The following is a 24,876-nucleotide window of genomic DNA, read 5'->3' as shown; positions in this document are numbered from 1 at the left end:
ATATAGAATTAACATAATGAATGTTCTCTATGATGATCTTAAAGCTACAAAGGACAGGGACAGTGGTGTTCAAAATTTTTATTTAAGATTATAATAAAAGTTGCAATAAATTCTTAAAGAACCTTATTCTCAGAGTTAAAATTTAACAGGATTTAGGACTTGAAAAAATAAAGTTCATTTATTTAGCATTTACATCTTATTTAGAACATCTGGCATAACCCAATGAAATCCGATACATAAGAAATTAATAAAACAGAATTAGCCTGTTTTTTCAGACTGGAGTAAAGAACAAAAAGGGCCTCATTATCCATGTTTCTAAGGACATATTAGTCCAGTTCTATAGCCTTCAGCCTCAGAAATTACTTTTGAAATTTCTGATAGATGGAAAGAGTATATTAAGATAAGCCTGCAAAAATAATTAGGAATAAGTCCTAACACTTTCAAGAATATGGGGTAGTAGCCAAGTGTAAAACATAAGACAAAAGCCACCACCAAATAATAAAATATACTGTGTAATACTTAAATATTTTAAGGCTCAAGAGGATCATTGCTATTACTAATATTCTCTGAATTAGATAGGGTTTTAAAATTGAATGAAGTTTCATACAGCTGAGGAACACAAAGTTTGGGGACAGGAGGACTAATAAATAAGGCTGCCAAGATGGGTAGAGGCTGGGTTACATTGGATCGGAAAAAATCATTTAAGGAATTTGGGCTTTAGTCTAGGGAAAATAGGAATCCATTAAATGACCTAGAATAGCTATGACTCAACATACACTGTGGAATATTGGCTACAGAGCAGAGGTTAGTTTGGGTGGGAGCAAGACTTTAGAAAGTAAGACCAACTAGAGACTTTTGTAATAGTACAAGTGGAAGACAATATTGGATTAAACTAAGGTGGTAGCTGGAAAGTTGTGGGAAAGTAGATGAATCCTAAAGATGTGGGAGGTAGTAATTACATACCTTGGAAAATAGTTCAATCTAGAAATCAAAGAGTAGAAAATTGGCAGAGATGATTTCAGTGTCTTGCTTGCGCAATGGGGTGCATAGTGGTGTTATTGACTAAGGATAATGGAAGACTAGCATATCATGTTTGTTGTTTTTGTTGTTGTTAAGAGTAAGGGAGGGAGATGGAGATGATAAAACTAATTTGGACATACTTAGATTAAGGAATTTATGGGTAGCCAAGTAGACATGTCCAATGAATAGATGTTGAATATAGAGGAATTCAGATGTTGAATATAGAGGAATGACACTCAAGAGAAATTAGGAATGATAATTGAGGTGAGAGTCATTGGTATATATAAAAGGTTATGATGTCATGGGGATAGATTAAATCACTCAGTATCTGTATGGTAAGAACACTTAGAACAAAACAAAGAAAAACACCAACACATGTGTGAACAAAGGAAAATATTACCAAAAAGATTACAAAAGATCTTTATATCACACAGGCATTTCATACAGCTGTGTAATAGTATGGAAAATACTATAGTAAGCACAGCCATAAAAGTATGAAGAAAATCAGGTGTAGTATTTACTGCTGGTACTATGTCCAGATCTTTTTTCCTGGGCCAGTGAAACTGTCGCTCTACTACTTCAGAGTATTTTAACATTGGCTGAAAAAAGCCACCTTGCCTTAAAATGCCTGGGAGGTTATGCCTTCCTCCAGTTAGCCCACAGGCCATGGCTGATTAGGAAGAGGCCATAGAAGTCCAGCCCCTTGCCTGAGGGGGGCCAAATCTGTAGAGCCATTCAACCCCATGGGGTCAAATGGAGGCTACACTTCAAGTGAAATCACATCTTTGCTTTGCTTTCCTCCCTTCCCTATCTTGCTTTCCTTGCTTCCTACAAGTTTCTCTGAGAGCACTCTCTATAAATTATTTGCTTTTGGATTCTTGTCTTGGGCCCGTTTAGAGAACTTAATCTAAGAAACAGGGAATTGTGATGTCTCTGAAATAAAAGAAAGAATTGTTCTTAAACCACATATTTATATTTTATGCATGTTTATATGTATGTGTGTTTTTTATTTCATAAAAAAGGTGTTGAGGGAGAGAAAAATCAACAACTTTGAATGTTACTACATGCTACTAAAAACTTTTAAAAAGTTGGGTAATATAAGAATAGACAAGTGTTCATTTCAGTAACAGAGCCAACACTGGCCATCTTAGTTGCATAAATTGCTTTAGAGTCATGAGGCTCAAAGTCAGACAGCACCACTGGAAAAATGGATGAGAGGTGAGTAAGTAGAGACAGTAAAGAAAACTGCTTTTTCAGGAAGTAGGACTGTGAAGAGGAGGAAATATTTAAGGTACTATTGGTGGACAGATTTTTAAATTTAACATGGGAGATTCTTGATCACATTTAAATGCTAATAGGACAGAGCCAATAAAATGGGACAAGTTGGAGATCTCAGACAGAAAAAAAAATGAGTACAAACGGCTGGAAAGAACTGCTTTTAAGAAGTTACAGAGGGGGGGCGCCTGGGTGGCTCAGTGGATTAAGCCGCTACCTTTGGCTCGGGTCATGATCTCGGGGTCCTGGAATCGAGTCCCGCATTGGGCTCTATGCTCAGCAGGGAGCCTGCTTCCCTCTATCTCTCTCTCTGCCTGCCTCTCCGTCTGCTTGTGATCTCTCTCTGTCAAATAAATGAATAAATCTTTTAAAAAAAAAGAAGTTACAGAGGGAATTTAAACATGAGCTAAGGAGCTGCTCAAGAAGACCCCTGAGATCTCTTTCTACCTTGTAATTTTGAGCTGATGATTTTTTTAAAAAATACAATATAAATTCAATTAGCCCACATATAGTACATTATTAGTTTTTGGTGTAGTGTTCAATGATTCATTAGTTGCATATAAGACCCAGTGCTCATCACATCACATGCCCTCCATAATTGAATTTACATTAGAAAAATAAACAAATAAATTGAAATATAGCTCAGATGCCCTTCAATGGACGAATGAATAAGGAAGATGTGGTCCATATACACTATGGAGTATTATGCCTCCTTCAGAAAGGACGAATACCCAACTTTTGTTGCAACATGGACGGGACTGGAAGAGATGATGCTGAGTGAAATAAATCAAGCAGAGAGAGTCAATTATCATATGGTTTCACTTATTTGTGGAGCATAACAAATATCATGGAGGACATGGGGAGATGGAGAGGAGAAGGGAGTTGGGGGAAATTGGAAGGGGAGGTGAACCATGAGAGATTATGGACTCTGAAAAACAATCTGAGGTGTTTGAAGGGGTGGGGGGTGGGAGGTCGGGGTACCAGGTGGTGGGTATTAGAGAGGGCACGGATTGCATGGAGCACTGGGTGTGGTGCAATAATAATGAATACTGTTATGCTGAAAATAAAAAAAAATTAAAAAATAAAATAAAATAAAATGTAATGTCTAAGTATCAGGGACCAGAGTACCTCTAGGAAAAAAATATAAAAAGTTTTGGTCTAAGGCAAGAATTTATCACAGTTTTCTTTTATTCTAGGAGGTAAGGGTTCTTACCCGCCAATATCCTGCTTCACAAAGTCCCCAGGTTCTTGTCGTCTTGATTCCCCCTGGCCAGTTATTCCAGGAAAAATATTAATCAGAAAAAGAAACCCAAGGCTGGTTGTGTAGAAGTGACTCATCTGTGTGACTATCATTTTCTTAGGCACCAACTTGGAGAGACCTGTGAGATCCCTATTCAGGGAAAAGAGGAAGGAGAAGGGGTGGAAGACAAAAAAGAAAAAAAGGTTTAAAAAAAGGTTTTATTCAATTATATTAGAGCCATTTAACTTTCCTAGTATCTAGTTATTAAATGATTAATGTAACAATCCCCTTTCCCTAGTTCATAAATGCTACCAAAATTCATTCCCCACATACTCCTTTCTTGAATATACCAAAGTCCATCCAATAAAGAGTAAAGAGCTCTAAATCAGTAATTCAGAGTCTTGGGTTATACTTTCATCTCTTTCCCTGTCTTCTCAGTTTTAGTTACTTTTTCATAATTTCATAAGAATTTAAAATACTCTCTCATGTCTTCATTTTATTTTCCCCCAATCCTATTTGATCTTTACTCTCACAAATGTCTTTGTCATAGTTCACTGTGTAATATTGTAGGAAATATTAGAATATTAAGATCTGAACTCTCTTTATAGCATTTGTGGGATTAATTCTCATTTCAATACAGTTATGCAATTTTCCAAAAGATCGAAGTTCTTAGGGTAGATGAACTGTTTCCTCTGAATCAGGCTGAGAAAATGCTGAGTGATGAGACACCATGGCACTAGAATAGGAAAATAATGATTCCCCATAAATGTTTGAGGGTAAAGTCAGCCCCATTTAGGGACCACAACATAAGAAATCCAAGTCTATCTTCCTAGTACAGAAGACCCTAAAAGGTCAGCAAGTTATACTGATGATAGAATTAGATGATTTAGAGTTGCCTATGTGTAAGGTTATTTTATGAACTCTGGACTAGTGGATGTTTACCTAAGACATGGAGTTAAGAAAGCAATATAAAGTGGCACTTTTTTGTTATCTCTGAACCTCATGGCTTCTTTGAATCTGAGACATTGACCACTAGAAGGAGACCTAATTCTGCAACAAAACCATACTCTTTTTAAGTCTTATCAGTGACTTCACTTCCAAAGAGAATGAAAGTCTTTAAAACTCTTTTCCCAAGGAAAGTTTAGGTAAGGGATTAATATGTAATACAGATACATGCTGGAGAGCCATTATAGTTGATAAGAAGATAAACAACAAGTCTTTTTAAATTTATCCTATCCCAAAGAATGCAGCCACTAGGTCATATATTCAATTGTCTTCTTGAATCTTTGTGATGAGAAAACATCTACTTTGAGTTGCTGCCTAGGCATTTTATAATACAGCAACCTTGCTCATACCCAGAGTCTGGACATTTAGGCAAGGACCCAAGCTTAGGATTCCCACTACAAGTTCCTGCTTTGCTTCTTCTAGGGTATCATTTAAAATGACCACTATGAAGGCAGATGCTGAACTGACTTAGCCACCTAGGCACCCCATAACATTTTGTTAACAAACATTATAATACATGTGAAGACATTTATGTATAAAACTATTTGACTACATTGGTCAGAAAACCATAGCACATGAGCCTAATAATCACTGTACAAGACAAAATAGCTTTGGTAAACACTTAAGACATTACACATGATCAAGGGGCACCTGGGTGGCTGGTTGATTAAGTATCTACCTTTGGGTCAGGTCATGATCTCAGGGTCCTGGGATCAAGCCCTACATTGTGCTTTCTGTTCAACAGCCTACTTCTCCCTCTGCCTGCCACTCCCCCTGCTTGTACTTCTCTCTGTGTCAATTAAATAAATAAAATCTTTTTTTAAAAATCATGCATGATCAAAAGCATGCCACTTGACTGTTGCACAACAGTGTAAATACCTAACACTACTAAACTGCATATTGAAAAGTGGTTAAGATTTTTTATGTGCTTTTTAACCACAATTAATTTTTTAATTAAAAAATGTTACTGGAGGGGCGCCTGGGTGGCTCAGTGGGTTAAGCCTCTGCCTTCAGCTCGGGTCATGATCCCAGGGGCCTGGGATGGAGTCCCGCATGGGGCTCTCTGCTCAGTGGGGAGCCTGCTTCTCCTCATCTCTCTCTCTGTCTGTCTCTCTGCCTATTTGTGATCTCTCTCTCTGTCAAATAAATAAATGAAATCTTTAAAAAAAAAGTTAAAAAAAATGTTACTGGAATGGGTAGCTTTAGCAAGTTAGCAAATATATACAAAACAGTCCCCAATCCTGGTATATATACACACAGAAATGTGGCACATTAGCAGGTATTAGCATTAAATGAACATATAACCATGATACATGCTCAGGTGACCATCAAAAAAGTGCAAACAAGGACTGTAGGACAAGTGCACACAAGGACTGTAGGACAGAAGACCCTTAAAATTGTTCTTCTGACAAGCTTGATGAATTTTCAAGTGACCATAATGCATAAACTGAAAGCCATAACACTTAAAGGGCCTGCAAACATGACAAATATTCATGTAGCTATAAACAATTATAGTATGCTTAGACAACCATGATGTATGTGAAGAGGTATTGGTATATCAGCCCTTAATCATGATGTGTGAACACACACTGTGTGTACCGTAGCACCCATGATCAGGAATTGAGTGACATGGTTTAGGAGCAGATAGGCATACTAGTAGAGTAGACTGCCATGATGCAGAAACAGAAGGCCATGGTCCAACTGTAGGCAAACATGCTCAAAATATTTCTCCCTGGAGCAGAGAGATAAGATATAGAGACAAGTGGCCACAATGAAGAACTAGTATCTCTTTAGTAATGATGACCAATAGGCAATAAGTAGCTATCTACAGCATATGAACAAAGAAGTATAGCACATACATCTGTAATGAATAAGCTGAAAATTCCAGCAAAGGAACATCATATGATGACATGGGCATTTAAACAACTATGCTGCATTAACAGAATGTAATACTAATAACAGTTTTAAAGTTGATATAAAGAAGCCAAGCCACATTGCAAAAGTAGGCAACCCTGGTATATGGTCCTGTAAGTACAGCACATGGATAAACACCAATGACATATGAACTTACAATCAATAAACGTATTCAGATAACCATGGACACAATAGCAGATGCTTGTGATAGGAGCAGATTGACAATGAAATAGGAGGGGATAACCCTTGGGAAGGCTCAGATAATCTTGGTGTTATAATGGATTATCCATGGTACATGAGCACACAAATTTGACAAATGCTCAAGCCACCATACTACATGATTGCGTAGCCAAAATAACAAATGCTTACTCAACCAATTCACTTTGCTCAAGAGCTAAAGGAAAGTACAAGTAACAAACTAGAAGGAATTACTATCTACAAGCTGATGACTTATAAATTAATATCTCTACCCCCATTACCTCCTGCAACCCACATCTGCACTTAGATGTCTGAGAAGCATCTTAAACCTAATGTGTTAAAATCTGAGGTTCAGATATCAATCTCCCCACACATACAAACCTGGTACCCCTGTAGTCTTTCCAATATCAGGTAATGGTAATTACCCGTCCATTTGCTCAGAGTAAAAGCTCTGATGTCATTCTTGATTCCTCTTTTAGTCTCATATCCCACATCCAATCTGTCAGCAAGTCTCATTGGCATTCCATTTAAAAAGAAACATGTTCAAAATAAAACCACTCATCATCACCTCTACTGCTATTACTCGGCATCTTTTGCTGAGATCATTGCAAAAGCCTCTTAACTGGGCTTGGTGACTCTGACCCTGCTTTCCTAAAATCTTGTCTCTATACAACAGAGTGAACTTTAAAAGTGTAAAGTCAGATCATGTCTCTCTTCTGCTCAAAATCCAATTGCTCCCCAGTTCAAAAGCTATGTTATGATCTACAAGGACCTACGTGATCTAACCTCCAGATAGCTGGATAACCTTATCCTCTACTATCCTCCTCTCTCACTCACTCTACTTCAGCCACTGTGACTTACTTCCTTGTTGTCAGTTGGATATAACAGGCATGCTCCAGCCCTAGGGCCTTTGCAAATGCTATTGCCTCTACTGGGACTATTTTTCTATCTAATTTCCAGATAGTTTTTTCCTTCTCTCACTTTGTGGTTTTGCTCAAATGTCTCCTTTCCCAATGAGACCTTCCCTGATGACCCAATGTAAAACTTCAATACTTCCTTACATCCTGGAAACTTCCTATGCAGTTGCCTGTTCTATTTTTCCTCATTTGCACTTCTTTTCTTTCTTTTCTAAATTAAACTTATTTTATTTTTATTTATTTTTAAAAAGATTTTATCTATCTATCTATTTATTTATTTAACAGAGAGAGAGAGAGAGAGAGAGAGATCACAAGTAGGCAGAGAGGCAGGCAGAGAGAGATGGGGGGGAAGCAGGCTCCCTGCTGAGCAGAGAGCCCAATGCAGGGCTCCATCCCAGGACCCTGAGATCATGACCTGAGCTGAAGGCAGAGGCTTAACCCACTGAGCCACTCAGATGCCCCTTATTTATTTTTTAACTTAAGCTCAATTAGCCAACATATAGTACATCGTTAGTTTTTGATATAGTGTTCAGTGATTCATTAGTTGCTATAAAACCCAGTGCTCATCACATCATGTGCCCTCCTTAATGCCCATTACCCAGTTACCCCATTCCCCCCCACCTCCCTTTCCACAACCCTCAGTTTGATTCCCAGAGTCAAGAGTCTCTCATGATTTGTCTCCCTCTCTGATTTCTGCTTTTTCCCTCTCTTCCCCTATGATCCTCTGCACTATTTCTTATATTCCACATATGATATGAGTGAAACCATATGACAATTTTCTTTCTCTGATGGACTTATTTCATGTAGTAGAATACCTCCAGCTCCATCCATGTAAATGTAAATGGTAGGTATTCATCCTTTCTGATGGCTAAGTAATATCTCATTTGCACTTCTAATATATATTTCATGTATTTTTGTTATTGGCTGTTACTCCAGTACAATATAAGCTCAGTAGGGACAAGGAATTTTGCTTGTCTTATTTACAGATATATGCCCAATGCACAGAACGCTGATAAATAATGCATACTTACTAAATAGTTAATGAATGAATGTTATTTTGAAAAAGTCACATCAATAAATGAGGTAAGATAGTATAAAAATCACCTTCATACTACCAGATCAAGAGACTACTCAGAACTACCAAATACTAGTCATGTTAGGCCTTAAAGACTTCCTTCTTCAGTGTAAAATAAGAATAATAATATTCATAAAAATTATAGATTAATAATACACATAAAATGCCTGACTAAAGACATGCTCCCTGGATAGGTCTGCTGTTAGATCCTGTTCAAATACAAATTCATTTTATCACAAACTTTTGAGTATCTACCATGTACAAGGCACTGACACAGCACCTCCTTCAACTAGGATTCCTAAAACTTCTTTATCTCAGTGCCTAGAAACAACCAGATACTGATATTCCACCCACCAACTCCCCACTTGGATGCCATGAGGCACTACCTGCTGGAACTTTAACTGAACAGAGGCATCCCAAATGCTGCTATTCAGATACTGTAAAGCCAACTCTGACATTTCTTTGCCTCAGTTTGTCACAAAAGTTTTATTTGAGGCCATCTAATTCTACTTAGCCTCAAAGCATTGCCATTATTATAAGCTTTAAAGCCATAAATATTATTATAAGCTTTGAACCCAGAAATATCTGCCAATTCTTGATATGCCACACAGCAATCTGAGATTGGATGAATGACTTGACTCAACATTTACATCTATAAAAAGTTGATAATGATAATACTGCCATATAGGAGTGTTGTAAGAATTAAATGGCATAATTCATGGGCATAATTAAGCATTATGTTTGACATGTAATAATCCTTGGTCACTGTAAACTACAGATCAATTCCTTGACCTCTTGCCCTCCAGTGAGCCTCAGCTTTACCCTAATCTAGTCACTTATTCTCATGGTCATATCATTAATCTTGTCATTACAAATCCATGAACTCAAATAACTATCTGATCACAACTTTTCCAACCATTTTCATCCAGTACCTTTAAGCTGTTAATTATTCTGCCTAATTATTCTATTAGGGTTAACCCTAATCATCAATCCCTTGATCCTACCACCTTTCAATTGCATATTACCACCTTCATGTTCTTACTTCCTTTCTTGCATTACTTGGGTTACATATGTAGTCCATAATATCAACAAAACCATCCTCTGGTATGTGTCTTCAACACACTTTCCTCTCTCTTACTCTTTTGTAACTGCCTGGAAAAACATAAACCAGCACTGACCACAACCTTCTCCTCTGAAAGTCCTTGAATTCCATGTTACCACCCTAGTTACACTACACCTCTGACCATTTATATTCTATCTCCTTTGTGGGCTTCCCCTTTAAAGGGATACCTCTAAAATTTTCCCTGGCTTGGGATTAATACAATTCAAAATATATTTCCTATCAGACACAAATGATGAAATATCTATAATCTCTACCAAAAAGAAAAGCTTAAAACATCTATGGAGAACAGAATATTAGGAATAGTAAAGTGGGAGACTTGAAAAAGAACCAAATATAATTTCTGAAAATAAAAAGACTTTGAAAAGTAAAGCATACATCTTAGTATGACACATACAACATATAAATAGAAACAGATTGCATAACTTCTGTTTTAGAAGAGGAGAAAAAATAAAATGACTTAAGAAATGTCAATCCACATAAGAAATAAAAGAAAAAAATATTAAATAGGCATACTAAATAGAAAACATTAAAAAATGATAGTTTCTAATTCAGATATATTAGCAATTTTAGTCTCTAAAGGCCCCATTTGAAATAAAGAGTTTATCAGACTAGATTAAAAATACTAAAAATAAATTAGCTATGCATTGTTTATAAGAGTCATATCTAAAACACAAAGGAACAGAAAAGTTGAAAGGAAAAGGAAAAAGTAATGCTATGCAAATATTAACCAAAACATTATTTGTAATATTCAGGAAGTAAAAACTTTAAATCAAAGCTTTTACTAAAGATAAAGAGGAAAACTCTATATGGTAAAATGTTCAATTTAACAAAAATACAAGTTGGTGCAGCCACTTTGGAGAACAGTGTGGAGATTCCTCAAGAAATTAAAAATAGAGCTTCCATATGACCCGGCAATTGCACTACTGGGTATTTACCCCAAAGATACAGATGTAGTGAAAAGAAGGGCCATCTGTACCCCAATGTTTATAGCACCAATGGCCACAGTCGCCAAACTGTGGAAAGAACCAAGATGCCCTTCAACGGACAAATGGATAAGGAAGATGTGGTTCATATACACTATGGAGTATTATGCCTCCTTCAGAAAGGACGAATACCCAACTTTTGTAGCAACATGGACAGCACTGGAAGAGATTATGCTGAGTGAAATAAGTCAAGCAGAGAGAGTCAATTATCATATGGTTTCACTTATTTGTGGAGCATAACAAATAACATGGAGGACAAGGGGTGTTATAGAGGAGAAGGGAGTTTGGGGAAATTGGAAGGGGAGGTGAACCATGAGAGATTATGGACTCTGAAAAACAATCTGAGGGGTTTGAAGGGGCGGGGGGTGGGAGGTCGGGGTACCAGGTGGTGGGTATTATAGAGGGCACGGATTGCACGGAGCTCTGGGTGTGGTGCAAAAATAATGAATACTGTTATGCTGAAAATTAAAAAAAAAAAGAAATGTAATAAATTTCCATACATATAACAACACAGCTTTAAGATATGTAAAGCAAAAATGGACAGAACTAAAAAGAAACATAGACATAGCTATGATCATAATGGGGTACTTTAACACACCTCTTTCGGAAATTGACAGATTATACAGATTTTTAAAATCACGACAGATAGAAAAGATGTTAACAAGATGAGTAACAAATCTCAAATATATATATATATTCAAATATATATTCTATATATTGGAATAGTATACTATAGTATACTATAGTATAGTAGTATAGTATACTATAGTATACTATAACCACTGATGACAAAAATACACATTATTTTTAATCTCACTAGATATATTTATAAAAATGTACAAGACTAGAAAGTCAATTACAACAAATTTCAAATGATTAAAACGATATACACACATAGGATATGGATATATATGAAACTCATGGCCAAATAACATCCAAATACAAATTAGGACATCATAAGTGTACAACAAAAAAAAATCACTATTTAAACTTATGACATGCAGCTAACAATACTTAAAGAAAAACATGTGGCTTTATATATGTATATCAAAAAGAAAAAAACTTAATGGATGAAGAAGATCAAAATAAGCTCATATGGTAAAAATACTAATAAAGATAGGAGCATTAATTTTTGTAATAGAAAATAATTTATAAAAGAGATGATTAAGAAAGCCAAAAGTTGATTCATTGGAATAACTAACAAACAGATCAAGCATGTACTTTAACTTTGTAACAACTAGTTTGAAGATTTATATGAGATGAACAAATTCATAAAAAAATAGAACTCACTAAGACAGAATTGAGAAGAAATTAGAGAAAATGAATAGTCCTGTAAACAGTAAATAAATGGAAAAAGCAGTAAAAAGTGTGTCCACAAAGAAAACCCAGGACCAGATGATTTAACCCGTGAGTTTTGCTGAACATTCAAGGAGGAAATAATGTAAATGATATGTAAATTTATCCATAAATGATAAAAGATGCAATATCCCCAAATGTGTGTTATTAGATTAGAGAAACCTTAATATCAAACCCTGACAATGACAGCATGAGAAAAAAAAATTTCTAGCAAAAATCCAGAAGAAATTTAGCAATTATATCCAATACCTAAAATAAATAATACATCATGTCCAAATTGGGTTTATTCTAGGTATTCAAAATTATTTGAATACTAGAACATCAATTAATATAATTAATCTAAAACAATAGATTTTTTTTAAGTTATGACTATCAATATAAAACTAGAAGGGAATTTCTTTGATTTATTGAAGTGTTTCTACAAAACAACCTATAGAAAACAACATACCAAAAGGAGAAATTATAAAAACTTTCCTTTTCAGATCAGGAACATGATGCGAATCCTGTTCTACCTTCTATTAAAAGTCCTAGGTAGTGGAAGAAAATAAGAATAAGAAAAGAGTTAAAGTTTGGGAAGGAAGAAACAAAACTCATAGATAGACATGATATGACTGTGTATATAGAAAATTTCAGACAATCAACAAATAAAATATTGGTATTTGTAAGAGACTTTTTGAAAATAGCTGGATATAAAATTAATATCCAGAAGTCAATTCAGTTCTAAAGATAAATAATTATATACTTAATTTTTAAATTATATGTATAATAACATGGAGTTAAGAGGTACCATGTGATCCAGTAATTCCATTACAGGGTATTTAACCAAAGGAAAAAAACCACTATTTTGAAAAGATATATGAACCACTATGTTTATTGAAGCATTATTTACAATAACCAAGATACGGAAGCAATCTAAGTGGCCATCCATAGAAAAATGGATAAAGAAGATGTAGTGTAGGGGCGCCTGGGTAGCTCAGTGGGTTAAGCTGCTGCGTTCGGCTCAGGTCATGGTCTCAGGGTCCTGGGATCGAGTCCCGCATTGGGCTCGCTGCTCGGCAGAGAGCCTGCTTCCCTTCCTCTCTCTCTGCCTGCCTCGCTGCCTACTTGTGATCTCTCTCTGTCAAATAAATAAATAAATAATCTTAAAAAAATAAAAAGAAGATGTAGTGTACCTGAACTTCATAAAATCTATCTATGAAAAATGCACAGCAAATGGGAAAAAGCTCACAGCCTTCCCATTGTGATCAGGAACATGACAAGGATGCCCACTTTCACCACTCTTTTTCAACATAGTATTAGAAGCCCTAGCAACAGCAATCAAACAACAAAGAGAAATAAAAGGTATCCAAATTGGCAATGAAGAAGTCAAACTCACTCTCTTCACAGATGACATGATTCTTTATATGGAAAACCCAAAAGATTCCACCCCCAAACTACTAGAACTCATACAACAATTCAGTAACGTGGCAGGATACAAAGTCAATGTACAGAAATCAGTGGCTTTCTTATACACTAACAATGAAAATACAGAAAGGGAAATTAGAGAATCGATTCCATTTACTATAGCACCAAGAACCATAAGATACCTGGGAATAAACCTAACCAAACAGGTAAAGGATCTGTACTTGAGGAACTACGGGATACTCATGAAAGAAATTGAAGAAGACACAAAAAGATGGAAGACCATTCCATGCTCTTGGATTGGAAGAATAAACATTGTTAAAATGTCTATACTGCCTAGAGCAATCTATACTTTTAATGCCATTCTGATCAAAATTCCACTGATATTTTTCAAAGAGCTGGAGCAAATAATCCAGAAATTTGTATGGAATCAGAAGAGATCTCAAATCGCTAAGGAAATGTTGAAAAACAAAAATAAAACGGGGGGCATTGGGACGCCTGGGTGGCTCAGTTGGTTAAGCAGCTGCCTTCGGCTCAGGTCATGATCCCAGCGTCCTGGGATCGAGTCCCACATCGGGCTCCTTGCTCAGCAGGGAGCCTGCTTCTCCCTCTGCCTCTGCCTGCCATTCTGTCTGCCTGTGCTCCCTCTCTCCCCCTCTCTCTCTCTGATAAATAAATAAAATCTTTTTTAAAAATGTTAAAAAAAAAACGGGGGGCATCATGTTACCTGATTTCAAGCTTTACTACAAAGCTGTGATCACCAAGACAGCATGGTACTGGCATAAAAACAGACACATAGACCAGTGGAACAGAGTAGAGAACCCAGATATGGACCCTCAACTCTATGGTCAAATAATATTTGACAAAACAAATATACAGTGGAAAAAAGACAGTCTCTTCAATAAATGGTACTGGGAAAACTGGACAGCTATATGTAGAAGAATGAAACTAGACCATTCTATTACACCATACACAAAGATAAACTCAAAATGGATAAAAGACCTCAATGTGAGACAGGAATCCATCAGAATCCTAGAGGAGAACATAGGTAGTAATCTCTTCGATATCAGCCACAGCAACTTCTTTCAAGATATGTCTCCAAAGGCAAAGGAAACAAGCGAAAATGAACTTTGGGGACTTCAACAAGATCAAAATCTTCTGCACAGCAAAGGAAACAGTCAAGAAAACAAAGAGGCAACCCATGGAATGGGAGAAGATATTTGCAAATGACAGTACAGACAAAAGGTTGATATCCAGGATCTATAAAGAACTCCTCAAACTCAACACACACAAAACAGACAATCATGTCAGAAAATGGACAGAAAATATGACAGACACTTCTCCAATGAAGACATACAAATGGCTATCAGACACATGAAAAAATGTTCATCATCGCTAGCCCTCAGAGAGATTCAAATTAAAATCACATTGAGATACCACCTTACACCAGTCAGAATGGCCAAAATTAGCAAGACAAGAAACAACGTGTATTGGAGAGGATGTGGAGAAAGGGGAAAGCTCTTACACTGTTGGTGGGAATGCAAGTTGGTGCAGCCACTTTGGAGAACATTGTGGAGATTCCGCAAGAAATTAAAAATAGAGCTTCCCTATGACCCTGCAATTGCACTACTGGGTATTTACCCCAAAGATACAGATGTAGTGAAAAGAAGGGCCATCTGTACCCCAATGTTCATAGCAACAATGGCCACGGTTGCCAAACTGTGGAAAGAACCAAGATGCCCTTCAATGGACGAATGAATAAGGAAGATGTGGTCCATATACACTATGGAGTATTATGCCTCCATCAGAAAGGATGAATACCCAACTTTTGTAGCAACATGGACGGGACTGGAAGAGATTATGCTGAGTGAAATAAGTCACGCAGAGAGAGTCAATTATCATATGGTTTCACTTATTTTTGGAGCATAACAAATAACATGGAGGACATAGGGAGATGGAGAGAAGGGAGTTGAGAGAAATTGGAAGGGAAGATGAACCATGAAAGACTATGGACTCTGAAAAACAATCTGAGGGATATGAAGGGGCAAGGGGTGCGAAGTTGGGGGAGCCAGGTGGTGGGTATTATGGAGGGCATGTATTGCATGGAGCACTGTGTGGTGCATAAACAATAAATTCTGTTACACTGAAAAGAATTAAATTTTTTAAAAAAAGAAAAGAAAACAATCAGAAGGTAGGTTTTAAGTGGTGTCATAGGGAGTGTTAGAAACTAATGTTACTAATCTAAAAACTATCAGGGCAAGGAAATATCCAGGTGGTTATGGGATAGAGATATTGTAGGAAGTCTATATAGACATCTCAAATTGTTGGTCTTTGAAAATAAGGTCCATGTGCAATGTTCTCTGCAGTGTCATTGTCACGATTGTTACTAAGTCTATAGCTGGGCATCATCAAGATGAATTCTCATGATGTGTACTTGGCTCCTAGGACCACAGTTGATTATTATCCTGGGGGTCATTTATCATCGTGTGTGTGTGTGTGTGTGTGTGTGTGTGTGTGTGTGTGTAAATAAACGGGAAAAATCAGGGTTTGGTAATGATTTAAAAAAGAAGAAGATGTAGTATATATATATACTGGAATATTAGTCAGCCATAAAAAAGAATGTGATCTTGCTATTTGCATCAACATGGATTGATTTACAGGGTATAATGCTAAGTGAAATAAGTCAGACAGAGAAAGACAAATACCATGTGATTTCACTCATATGTGAAATTTAAGAAACAAAAACAAAGAAAAAAAAGATAAACAACAAAAACCAGACTCTTAAATACAGAGAATGAACTGGTGGTTGCCAGAGGGGAGGTGGTCAGGGGATGATGGATGAAATAGATAAAGGAGAGCCAAAGCACATTTATCATGATGAGTACTGAGTGATATATGTAATTGTTGAAACATTAGATTGAATATCTGAAACTAATATAACACTGGATGACAATAATATTTCAATTTAAAAAGAAGAATTGCCGAGGCCTAGAAATAAATCTAACAAATGATGTACAGTGCTTCTGTAAGATAAAACTATAGAATTATAGAGAGATGATGAAGACCTAAGTAAATGCAGAAATACAAATTTAAACACAATACCATTGTCAATAGTGCTCAATTTATTTTTTTAATTCAATTTAATTTTTGTGTTTATGTTCCAAAATTCATTGTTTATGCACCACACTCAGTGCTCCATACAATATATACCATTCTTAATACTCACCACAAGGCTCACCCAATGTCCCCCACCCCTCGCCCCTCGAAAACCTTCAGTTTGTTTCTCAGAGTCCACAGTCTCTCATGGTTTGTCTCCCCTCCAATTTCCCCCCAACTCACTTCTCCTCTTCATCTCCTAATGTCCCCTGTGCTATGCCTTATGCTCTACAGGTGAAACCATATAATTGACTCTCTCTGCATGACTTATTTCACTCAGCATAATCTCCTCCAGTCCCGCTCATGCTGATACAAAAGTTGGGTATTTCTGATGGAGGCATAATATTTCATGGTATATATGGACCATATCTTCTTTATCCATTCATCCGTCCATCTTGGTTCTTTCCAAGTTTGGTGACTGTGGCCATTGCTGCTATGAATGTTGGGGTGCAAATGGCCCTTCTTTTCACTACATCTGTATCTTTGGGGTAAATACCCAGTAGTGCAATTGCAGGGTCATAGGGTAGCTCTATTTTTAATTTCTTAAGGAATCTCCACAATGTTTTCTGGAGCAGCTACATCAGCTTGCATTCCCACCAACAGTGTAAGAGGGTTCCCCTTTCTCAACATCCTCTCCAACACTTGTTGTTTACGGTCTTGTTGATTTTGGCCATTCTAACTGGTGTAAGGTGGTGTCTCAATGTGGTTTGGATTTGAATCTCCCTGAGCGCTAGTGATGAACATTTTTTCATGTGGCTGTTAGCCATTTCTATGTCTTCTTTGGAGAAGTGTCTGTTCATGGCTTCTGCCCCCTTTTTTGATGTGATTTTCTGTTTTGTGTGTGTTGAGTTTGAGTTCTTTACAGGGATATCAGTCCTTTGTCTGTAGTATCCAATCCAGGAGCACAGAATGCTCTACCATCTTTTTGTGTCTTCAATTTCTTTCATGAGTGTTCTGTAGTTCCTTGAGTACAGATCTTTTACCTCTTTGGTTAGGTTTATTCCCAGGTATCTTATGGTTCTTGGTGCTATAGTAAATGGAATTGATTCTCTAATTTCCCTTTCTATATTTTATTTTTTAATGTTTTTAAAAATTATTTTTTCAGTGCTCCAAGATTCATTGTTTATGCACCACACCCAATGCTCCATACAATATGAACCATTCTAAATACTCACCACAAGGCTCACCCAATGCCCCCCACCCTTCTCCCCTCCAAAACCCTCAGTTTGTTTTTCAGAGTCTACAGTCTCTCGTGGTTTGTTTCCCCCTCCAATTTTCCCCCAACTCACTTCTCCTCTCCATCTCCCAGTGACCTCTATGTTATTCCTTATGCTCCACAAGTGAAACCATATAATAATTGACTCTCTATATTTTCATCGTTGGTGTATAAGAAAGCAACTGATTTCTGTACATTGATTTTGTATTCTGCCACATTACTGAATTGCTGTATGAGTTCCAGTAGTTTGGGGGTGGAGTCTTTTAGGTTTTCTATATAAAGTATCATGTAATCTGCTAAGACAGAGAGTTTGACTTCTTCTTTGCCAATTTGAATGCTTTTTATTTCTTCTTGTTATCTGATTGCTGTACTAGGTCTTCTAGTACTATGTTGAACAAGAATAGTTGTATTCTGATCTCAGTGGGAAGTCTTTCAGTTTTTCCCCATTGAGGATGATATTCACTATCTATTCATAGATAGATTTTATGAAGTTGAGGAATGTTCCCTCTATCCCTATACTTTGAAGGGTTTTAATCAGTAAAGGATGTTGTATCTTGTCAAATGCTTTTTCTGCATCAATTGAGAGGACCATGTGGCTTTTCTCTCTTCTCTTGCTGATTTGTTCTATCACATTGATTGAGTTGTGAATGTTCAACCATGCTTGTATCCCATGGATAAATCCCAATTTGTCATGGTGGGTAATCTTCTTAATGTACTGTTGGATCCTATTAGTTAGGATCATGTTAAGAATCTTGGCATCCATATTCATCAGGGATATTGGTCTGAAATTCTCCTTTTTGGTGGGGTCTTTACCTGGTCTGGGAATGAGGGTAATGCTGGCTTCATAAAAAAAATCTGAAAGTTTTCCTTCTGTTCCTATTTTTTGAAACAGCTTCAGAAGAATAGGTATTATTTCGTCTTTGAATGTTTGATAGAATTCCCCAGGGAATCCATCAGGTCCTGGGCTCTTGCATTTTGGGAGGTTATTCATCACTGCTTCCATCTCATTACTAGATATTTGTCTATTCAGGTTGTCAATTTCTTCCTGATTCAGTTTTGGAAGTTTACAGGTTTCCAGGAATGCATCCATTTCTTCTAGGTTGCTTAACTTATTGGCATGTAACTGTTGATAATAACTTCTGATGATTATTTCTATATCCTTGGTGTTAGTCATAATCTGTCCCTTTTCATTCATAATTTTATCAAATTGGGTCCTCTCTCTTTTCTTTTGGATAACTTTGGCCAGTGGTTTATCAATATTATTGATTCTTTCAAAAAACCAGCTTCTAGTTTCATTGATGTGTTTTACTGTATCTCTAGTTTCTATCTCATTGATCTCTGCTCTAATCTTGTTTATTTCCCTTCTTGTGTGTGGGGTTGGCTTAATTTGTTGTTGAGTCTCCAGTTCTTTAAGGTGTAAAGACAGTTGGTACATTCTGGATTTTTCAGTTTTTTGTTTTTGTTTTTTTTTTTTTTAAGTAAGGCTTGGATGACTATGTATTTCCCCCTTAGGACCGCCTTTGCCATATCCCATAGGTTTTGTTCCAATGTGTCTTCATTCTCATCAGTTTCCATGAATTGTTTAAGTTCTTTGATTTCCCGGTTGATCCATTCTTAAGCAGGGTGGGCTTTAGCTTCCAAGTATTTAAATTTCTTCCATATTTTTTCTTGTGGTTGAGTTCCAGTTTCAAGGCACTGTGGCATGAGAATATGCAGAGAATAATCTCAATCTTTTGGTATCAGTTGAGCCCTAATTGGTGACCAAGTATGTGGTCTATTCTGGAGAAAGTTCCATGTGTGCTCAAGAAGAATGAGTATTCTGTTGTTTTAGGGTTGAATGTTCTCTATATATCTATGAGGTCTATCTGGTCCAATGTGTCATTCAATGCTTTTGTTTCTTTATTGATTTTCTGCTTGGATGACCTATCTATTACTTAGAGTGGCATGTTGAGATCCCCTACTATTCATGTATTCATAGCAATATGACTCTTTATCTTGATTAACAGTTGTCTTATGTAGTTGGCTGCTCCCTTATTGGGGGCACAAATATTTACAATTGTTTGATCTTCTTAGTGGATAGTCCCATTAAGAATGATGTGGTGTCCTTCTTTACCTCTGACTACAGTCTTTAGTTTAAAATCTAATTTATCTGATATGAGAATCATTACCCCAGCTTTCTTTTGAGGCCCATTGGCATGAAAGATGCTTCTCCATCCCTTCACTTTCAGTCTGGATGTATATTTACATTCCAAATGGGTCCCCTGTAGCAGCATATGGACGGGTCTGTCATTTTATCCAACCTGCAAACCTGTGTCATTTTATGGGAACATTTAGGCCATTCACATTGAAAGTAATTATTGAAAGATACGTTTTTATTGACATCATGTTGCCTGTGAAGTCCTTGCTTCTATAGATTGTCTCCATAATTTTCTGTTCTATTTTACTCTTGGGTTCTTTTATAGAACTCCCCTTAATATTTCCTGTAGTGCCAACTTGGTGGTCACATACTCTTTTAAACCTTGCCAGTCTTGGAAGCTCTTTATCTCTCCATTTTGAATGTCAACCTTGCTGGATAAAGTGTTCTTGCTGCATGTTCTTCTCATTTAGTGCCCTGAATATGTCTTGCCTGCCCTTTCTGGCTTACCAGGTTTCTGTGGACAGGTCTGACGTTATTCTGATGGACCTTCCTCTGTACATCAGTAATCTCTTTCCCCTAGGTGCCCTCAGCAGCTCCTGTCTAAAATTATGATTCATCAGTCTTACAATCGAGTGTTTTGAGGTCTTTCTAGATTTCTTGATTTTTTTTGGGGGGGGGTGATCTTCCTGCCTCTAGGACACAGACACTGGTTCCATTTTCCAGATTGGGAAAATTTATATCTTTTAGTCTTCTTTCTTTCCCCTCCCCCTCAGGGATCCCAATAATTCTGACACTGTAATGTTTCATGGCATCATTTATTTCCCTAATTCTGTTTTCATGGTTTCCTAGCTGTTTCTTCCATACCTTCTCTGGATCCTTTTTTTTTTTTTTATCAGTTTTTCCTCTAGATCACTAATTCTATCTTCTGCCTCAGTTACTCTAGTTGTTAATGTATTTAGATTAGATTGGATCTCATTTTGGCATTTTTAACTTCTTCCCAGGCAGCTTTCACTTCTGCCCTTAGATATTCCATGTTATCACTAATGGTTTTCTCCAACCTAGCCATTGCCTGGATAATTGTTACCCTGAATTCCCTTTCTGACATACTGTTTATGTCCATATCCAATAGTTCTGATGGAGAAGGCACAGTCTCTGAATTTTTCCTCTGTTGGGTGTTCCTCCTCCTAGTCATTTCGGTGAGAGGTGGTTGAGGGGATATGTAGCTGAATATATCAACTGCAATCCAGACAAGGTGCACCCTGGAACGCTTCTGAGCAATCAGAAGTCACCACTCTCTGCTGGCATCTTCTGCCCCCGTAAAGATCCAGAAGTGTATAGTCTTACATCTCAGGCTGATTTCATGGGTGTTCAGAGTGTTTTGGTAGATAATTATCTCACTATAAGGGACCAGTTGAAACAGGGTCTCCTACTTCTCCACCATCTTGCCCTTCCTCCTTCAATTTATTTTTGGATTGACTGATCAATTTTTTTAAAGATTTTATTTATTTGACAGAGAGAGATCACAACTAGGCAGAGAGGCAAGCAGAGAGAAAGAGAGAGAGAGAGAGAGGAGGAAGCAGGCTCCCTGCCCAGCAGAGAGCCCAACGCGGGACTCGATCCCAGGACCCGGAGATCATGACCTGAGCTGAAAGCAGAGGCTTTAACCCACTGAGCCACCCAGGTGCCCCAATCAATCAATTTTTTGACTGACTTGTCAGGATCGACAAGCTGATTCTAAAATTTTGCATGGAAATACAAAGGGCCAAGAATATCAAGCAGTCTTAAATAAGAATAACTTAATATGACTTGCTCTATTAATATCAAGACTGAGAAGGATATTGATGATGCCAGGAGAGACAAAGAGAAGGTGAATTCAGAAAAAAATCTAGGCATTTATGGACATTTGATTTATGACTGAGGTAGCACTGAGGAATTGTCTGGTAAATACAGGATTTTCAATAAATGGTACTGGGACAAATGGTTATTTTCATACCCATACATTAAATTGGAACCTTACTAAGGGCGTACAAAAATTTATTACAAGTAGGTTGACGATTTAAACATGAAAGTCAAAACTATAAGACTACATAGTAGAAGTAAACATCACAAATTTGGAGTAAGAAAATATTTCTTAAACATACACAAAGTGGTAATTACAAAGGAGGCAACTAATAAAACAGCATATTAAAATTCAGAACTCTGTTCATCAAAAGATTCGAGAAAAAGAGTAAAGAACAGCCACAGAATGGTATATTCTTGTCACAAAACATACATACATTTGTTAAAGAAATGTTATCTAAGATATGTGAAGAATTCCTACAACACTAAAAGAAAAAGAGAGAAAATCCAGTAACAAAAATATATAAGAATTGAAGAGGTACTTCACAAAAGAAGAACTACAAAGCTATTGTTAACCTTAAGAAAAAGTGCTTTTATTAGTTATCATGGAAATGATAATTAGAGCCATAATAAATTCCTATTTCACCTTCTTTGACTAACAATAATTTTAAAATCTCATAAATATCAAGTTTGAAATGAAGCAAAAGGAATTCTCCTACACTCTTGGTAGGAGCCAAAAATGGCATAAGTTCCTTAGAGAAAAGTTTGGCATTAGATTGTAAAGTTGATAATACACATTCTACCGCTAGACATATAGGAAGGAGAGTTATTTGCTCATCTCAGAGCATGAGAGACAGGGAATGCAGGAAGAACCCTCTAGGAACAAAGGGGCTAGAAGGTATCATTTTGAAACCTCCCCACCCCAGCATAAACACATGGCTGCATATGTTAACCAGCCCAGCACCTACACTCGCTAACTACATGTTTACACCAAGACCTGCCCCCCGCCCCACCATGATTTAGCAAATCCATACTTCCTAGTCACACTTGCCTCAGTCCCCTTGCTGAAGGTCTCCTCCCCCAGAAGACTGGTGCAACCTGACAGCACCACATCTCCTGACCTGCACATTTTGCAGAGCCTCAATTCCAGGAACAATGGCAGGTCTCATTTCACAAGCAAACCAGCACACTTCTTGTTAAAATGTGCCCTCTGGTGGCTGGGGCCAAACACTGCCCACAACAGGCAAAGAAAACCTCTGTGGATGATTAAAAGAGGTGCATCAGGACCAAGAGCAGGGCAAGGCCAGCACACATAATGAATACATACAAATAGCTATCAGACACATGAAAAAATGTTCATCATCACTAGCCATCAGGGAGATTCAAATTAAAACCACATTGAGATATCACCTTACACCAGTTAGAATGGCCAAAATTAGCAAGACAGGAAACAATATGTGTTGGAGGGGATGTGGAGAAAGGGCAACCCTCTTCCACTGTTGGTGGGAATGCACGTTGGTGCAGTCTCTTTGGAGAACAGTGTGGAGATTCCTGAAGAAATTAAAAATAGAGCTTCCCTATGACCCTGCAATTGCACTCCTGGGTATTGATCCCAAAGATACAGATGTAGTGAAAAGAAGGGCCATCTGTACCCCAATGTTTATAGCACCAATGGCCACAGTCACCAAACTGTGGAAAGAACCAAGACACCCTTCAACGGACAAATGGATAAGGAAGATGTGGTCCATATACACTATGGCGTATTATGACTTCATCAGAAAGGACGAATACCCAACTTTTGTAGCAACATGGACGGGACTGGAAGAGATTATGCTGAGTGAAATAAGTCAAGCAGAGAGAGTCAATTATCATATGGTTTCACTTATTTTTGGAGCATAACAAATAGCATGGAGGACATGGGGAGATAGAGAGGAGAAGGGAGTTGGGGGAAATTGGAAGGGGAGGTGAACCATGAGAGACTATGGACTCTGAAAAACAATCTGAGGGTTTTGAAGGGGCAGGGGGTGGGAGGTCGGGGTACCAGGTGGTGGGTATTATAGAAGGCACGGATTGCATGGAGCACTGGGTGTGGTACAAAAACAATGAATACCGTAATGCTGAAAATAAATTTTTAAAAAAAAAATTTAAAAAATAACAAAAAATAAAAAAGTAAAACAAATCAGAAAAAAAAAAATAAGACAATCTTTGAAGAGCCAAGTAATGGGGAACAGGGAACACTGCACTGCAGGACATGAGAGGACCTCTTCTTCATGAGGCAATTACCTTCAAGAATAAGAAGACATAGCTGACTTTACTAACACAGAGGAACAGACAGAAAGTTAGATAAAGTTAGGAGGCACAGGAATATATCCCATATAAAAGCAGATGACAAAACCACATCAAGAGACCTAAGCAAAGTTGACATAAGTAATACCTTGGATAGAGAACTTAAAAGTAATGATCATAATGATACACTGGACATAAGATAAATGTTGAGGAAATCAGCGAGACCCATAACAAAGAGATTTTAAAAAGAACCAATCAGAGGTGAAGAATACAATAAATGAAATTTAAAGTACATTTCATGGAATAAAGAGCAGGATAAATGAAGCAGAAGAACAAATCAGTGAACCAGAAGCCAGAGTACAGTAAAGCAGTCAACTTGAGTAAGTGAGAAAAAAAAAAAAACCAGGTTGAAAATAGAGTTAGGGAACTGAGTGACTCCATCAAGTGTAATAACACTCACATTATGGGGATCCCAGAAGAGAATGAAAAGGAAACAGAAATTTTATTGGAAGAAATAATAGCTGAAAATTTCCCAAATCTGGGGAAGGAAACAGATACTCAGATCCAGGAGACACAGAGATCCCCTAACAAATTTAACCAAAGGAGGTCCACATCAAGACACAGAGCAATTAAAATGGAAAAAAAAAAAGTAGTCATAAAGAAAAAATTCTGAAAGCGTCAAGAGGGGCACCTGGATGCCTCTGCTGAAGAAGTGTCTGCCATCATCTCAGGTCA

At 37.2% G+C, this 24,876-nt stretch overlaps 1 protein-coding gene across 2 annotated transcripts in view; it reads right to left on the bottom strand.

The window, feature by feature from the left end:
- GABRA3 (gamma-aminobutyric acid type A receptor subunit alpha3) overlaps positions 1 to 24,876 on the bottom strand; it is a 393,257-nt gene that overhangs the window by 275,787 nt on the left and 92,594 nt on the right. For both annotated transcript variants that reach the window (XM_004776653.2, XM_013047929.2), the window contains exon 2: positions 3,509 to 3,685. In XM_004776653.2, coding sequence (XP_004776710.1) covers positions 3,509 to 3,648 — 140 coding nt within the window. In that variant the 5' untranslated portion in view covers positions 3,649 to 3,685. The remainder of the gene's footprint in view (positions 1 to 3,508; positions 3,686 to 24,876) is intronic.

Source organism: Mustela putorius, unplaced genomic scaffold, assembly GCF_011764305.1.
Source record: "Mustela putorius furo isolate JIRA1106 unplaced genomic scaffold, ASM1176430v1.1 tig00003899_pilon_pilon_pilon, whole genome shotgun sequence".
Taxonomy (NCBI): Eukaryota; Metazoa; Chordata; class Mammalia; order Carnivora; family Mustelidae; genus Mustela; species Mustela putorius.
Note: the sequence above shows the minus strand (reverse complement) of the source record. Positions and strands in the feature narration are given on the sequence as shown.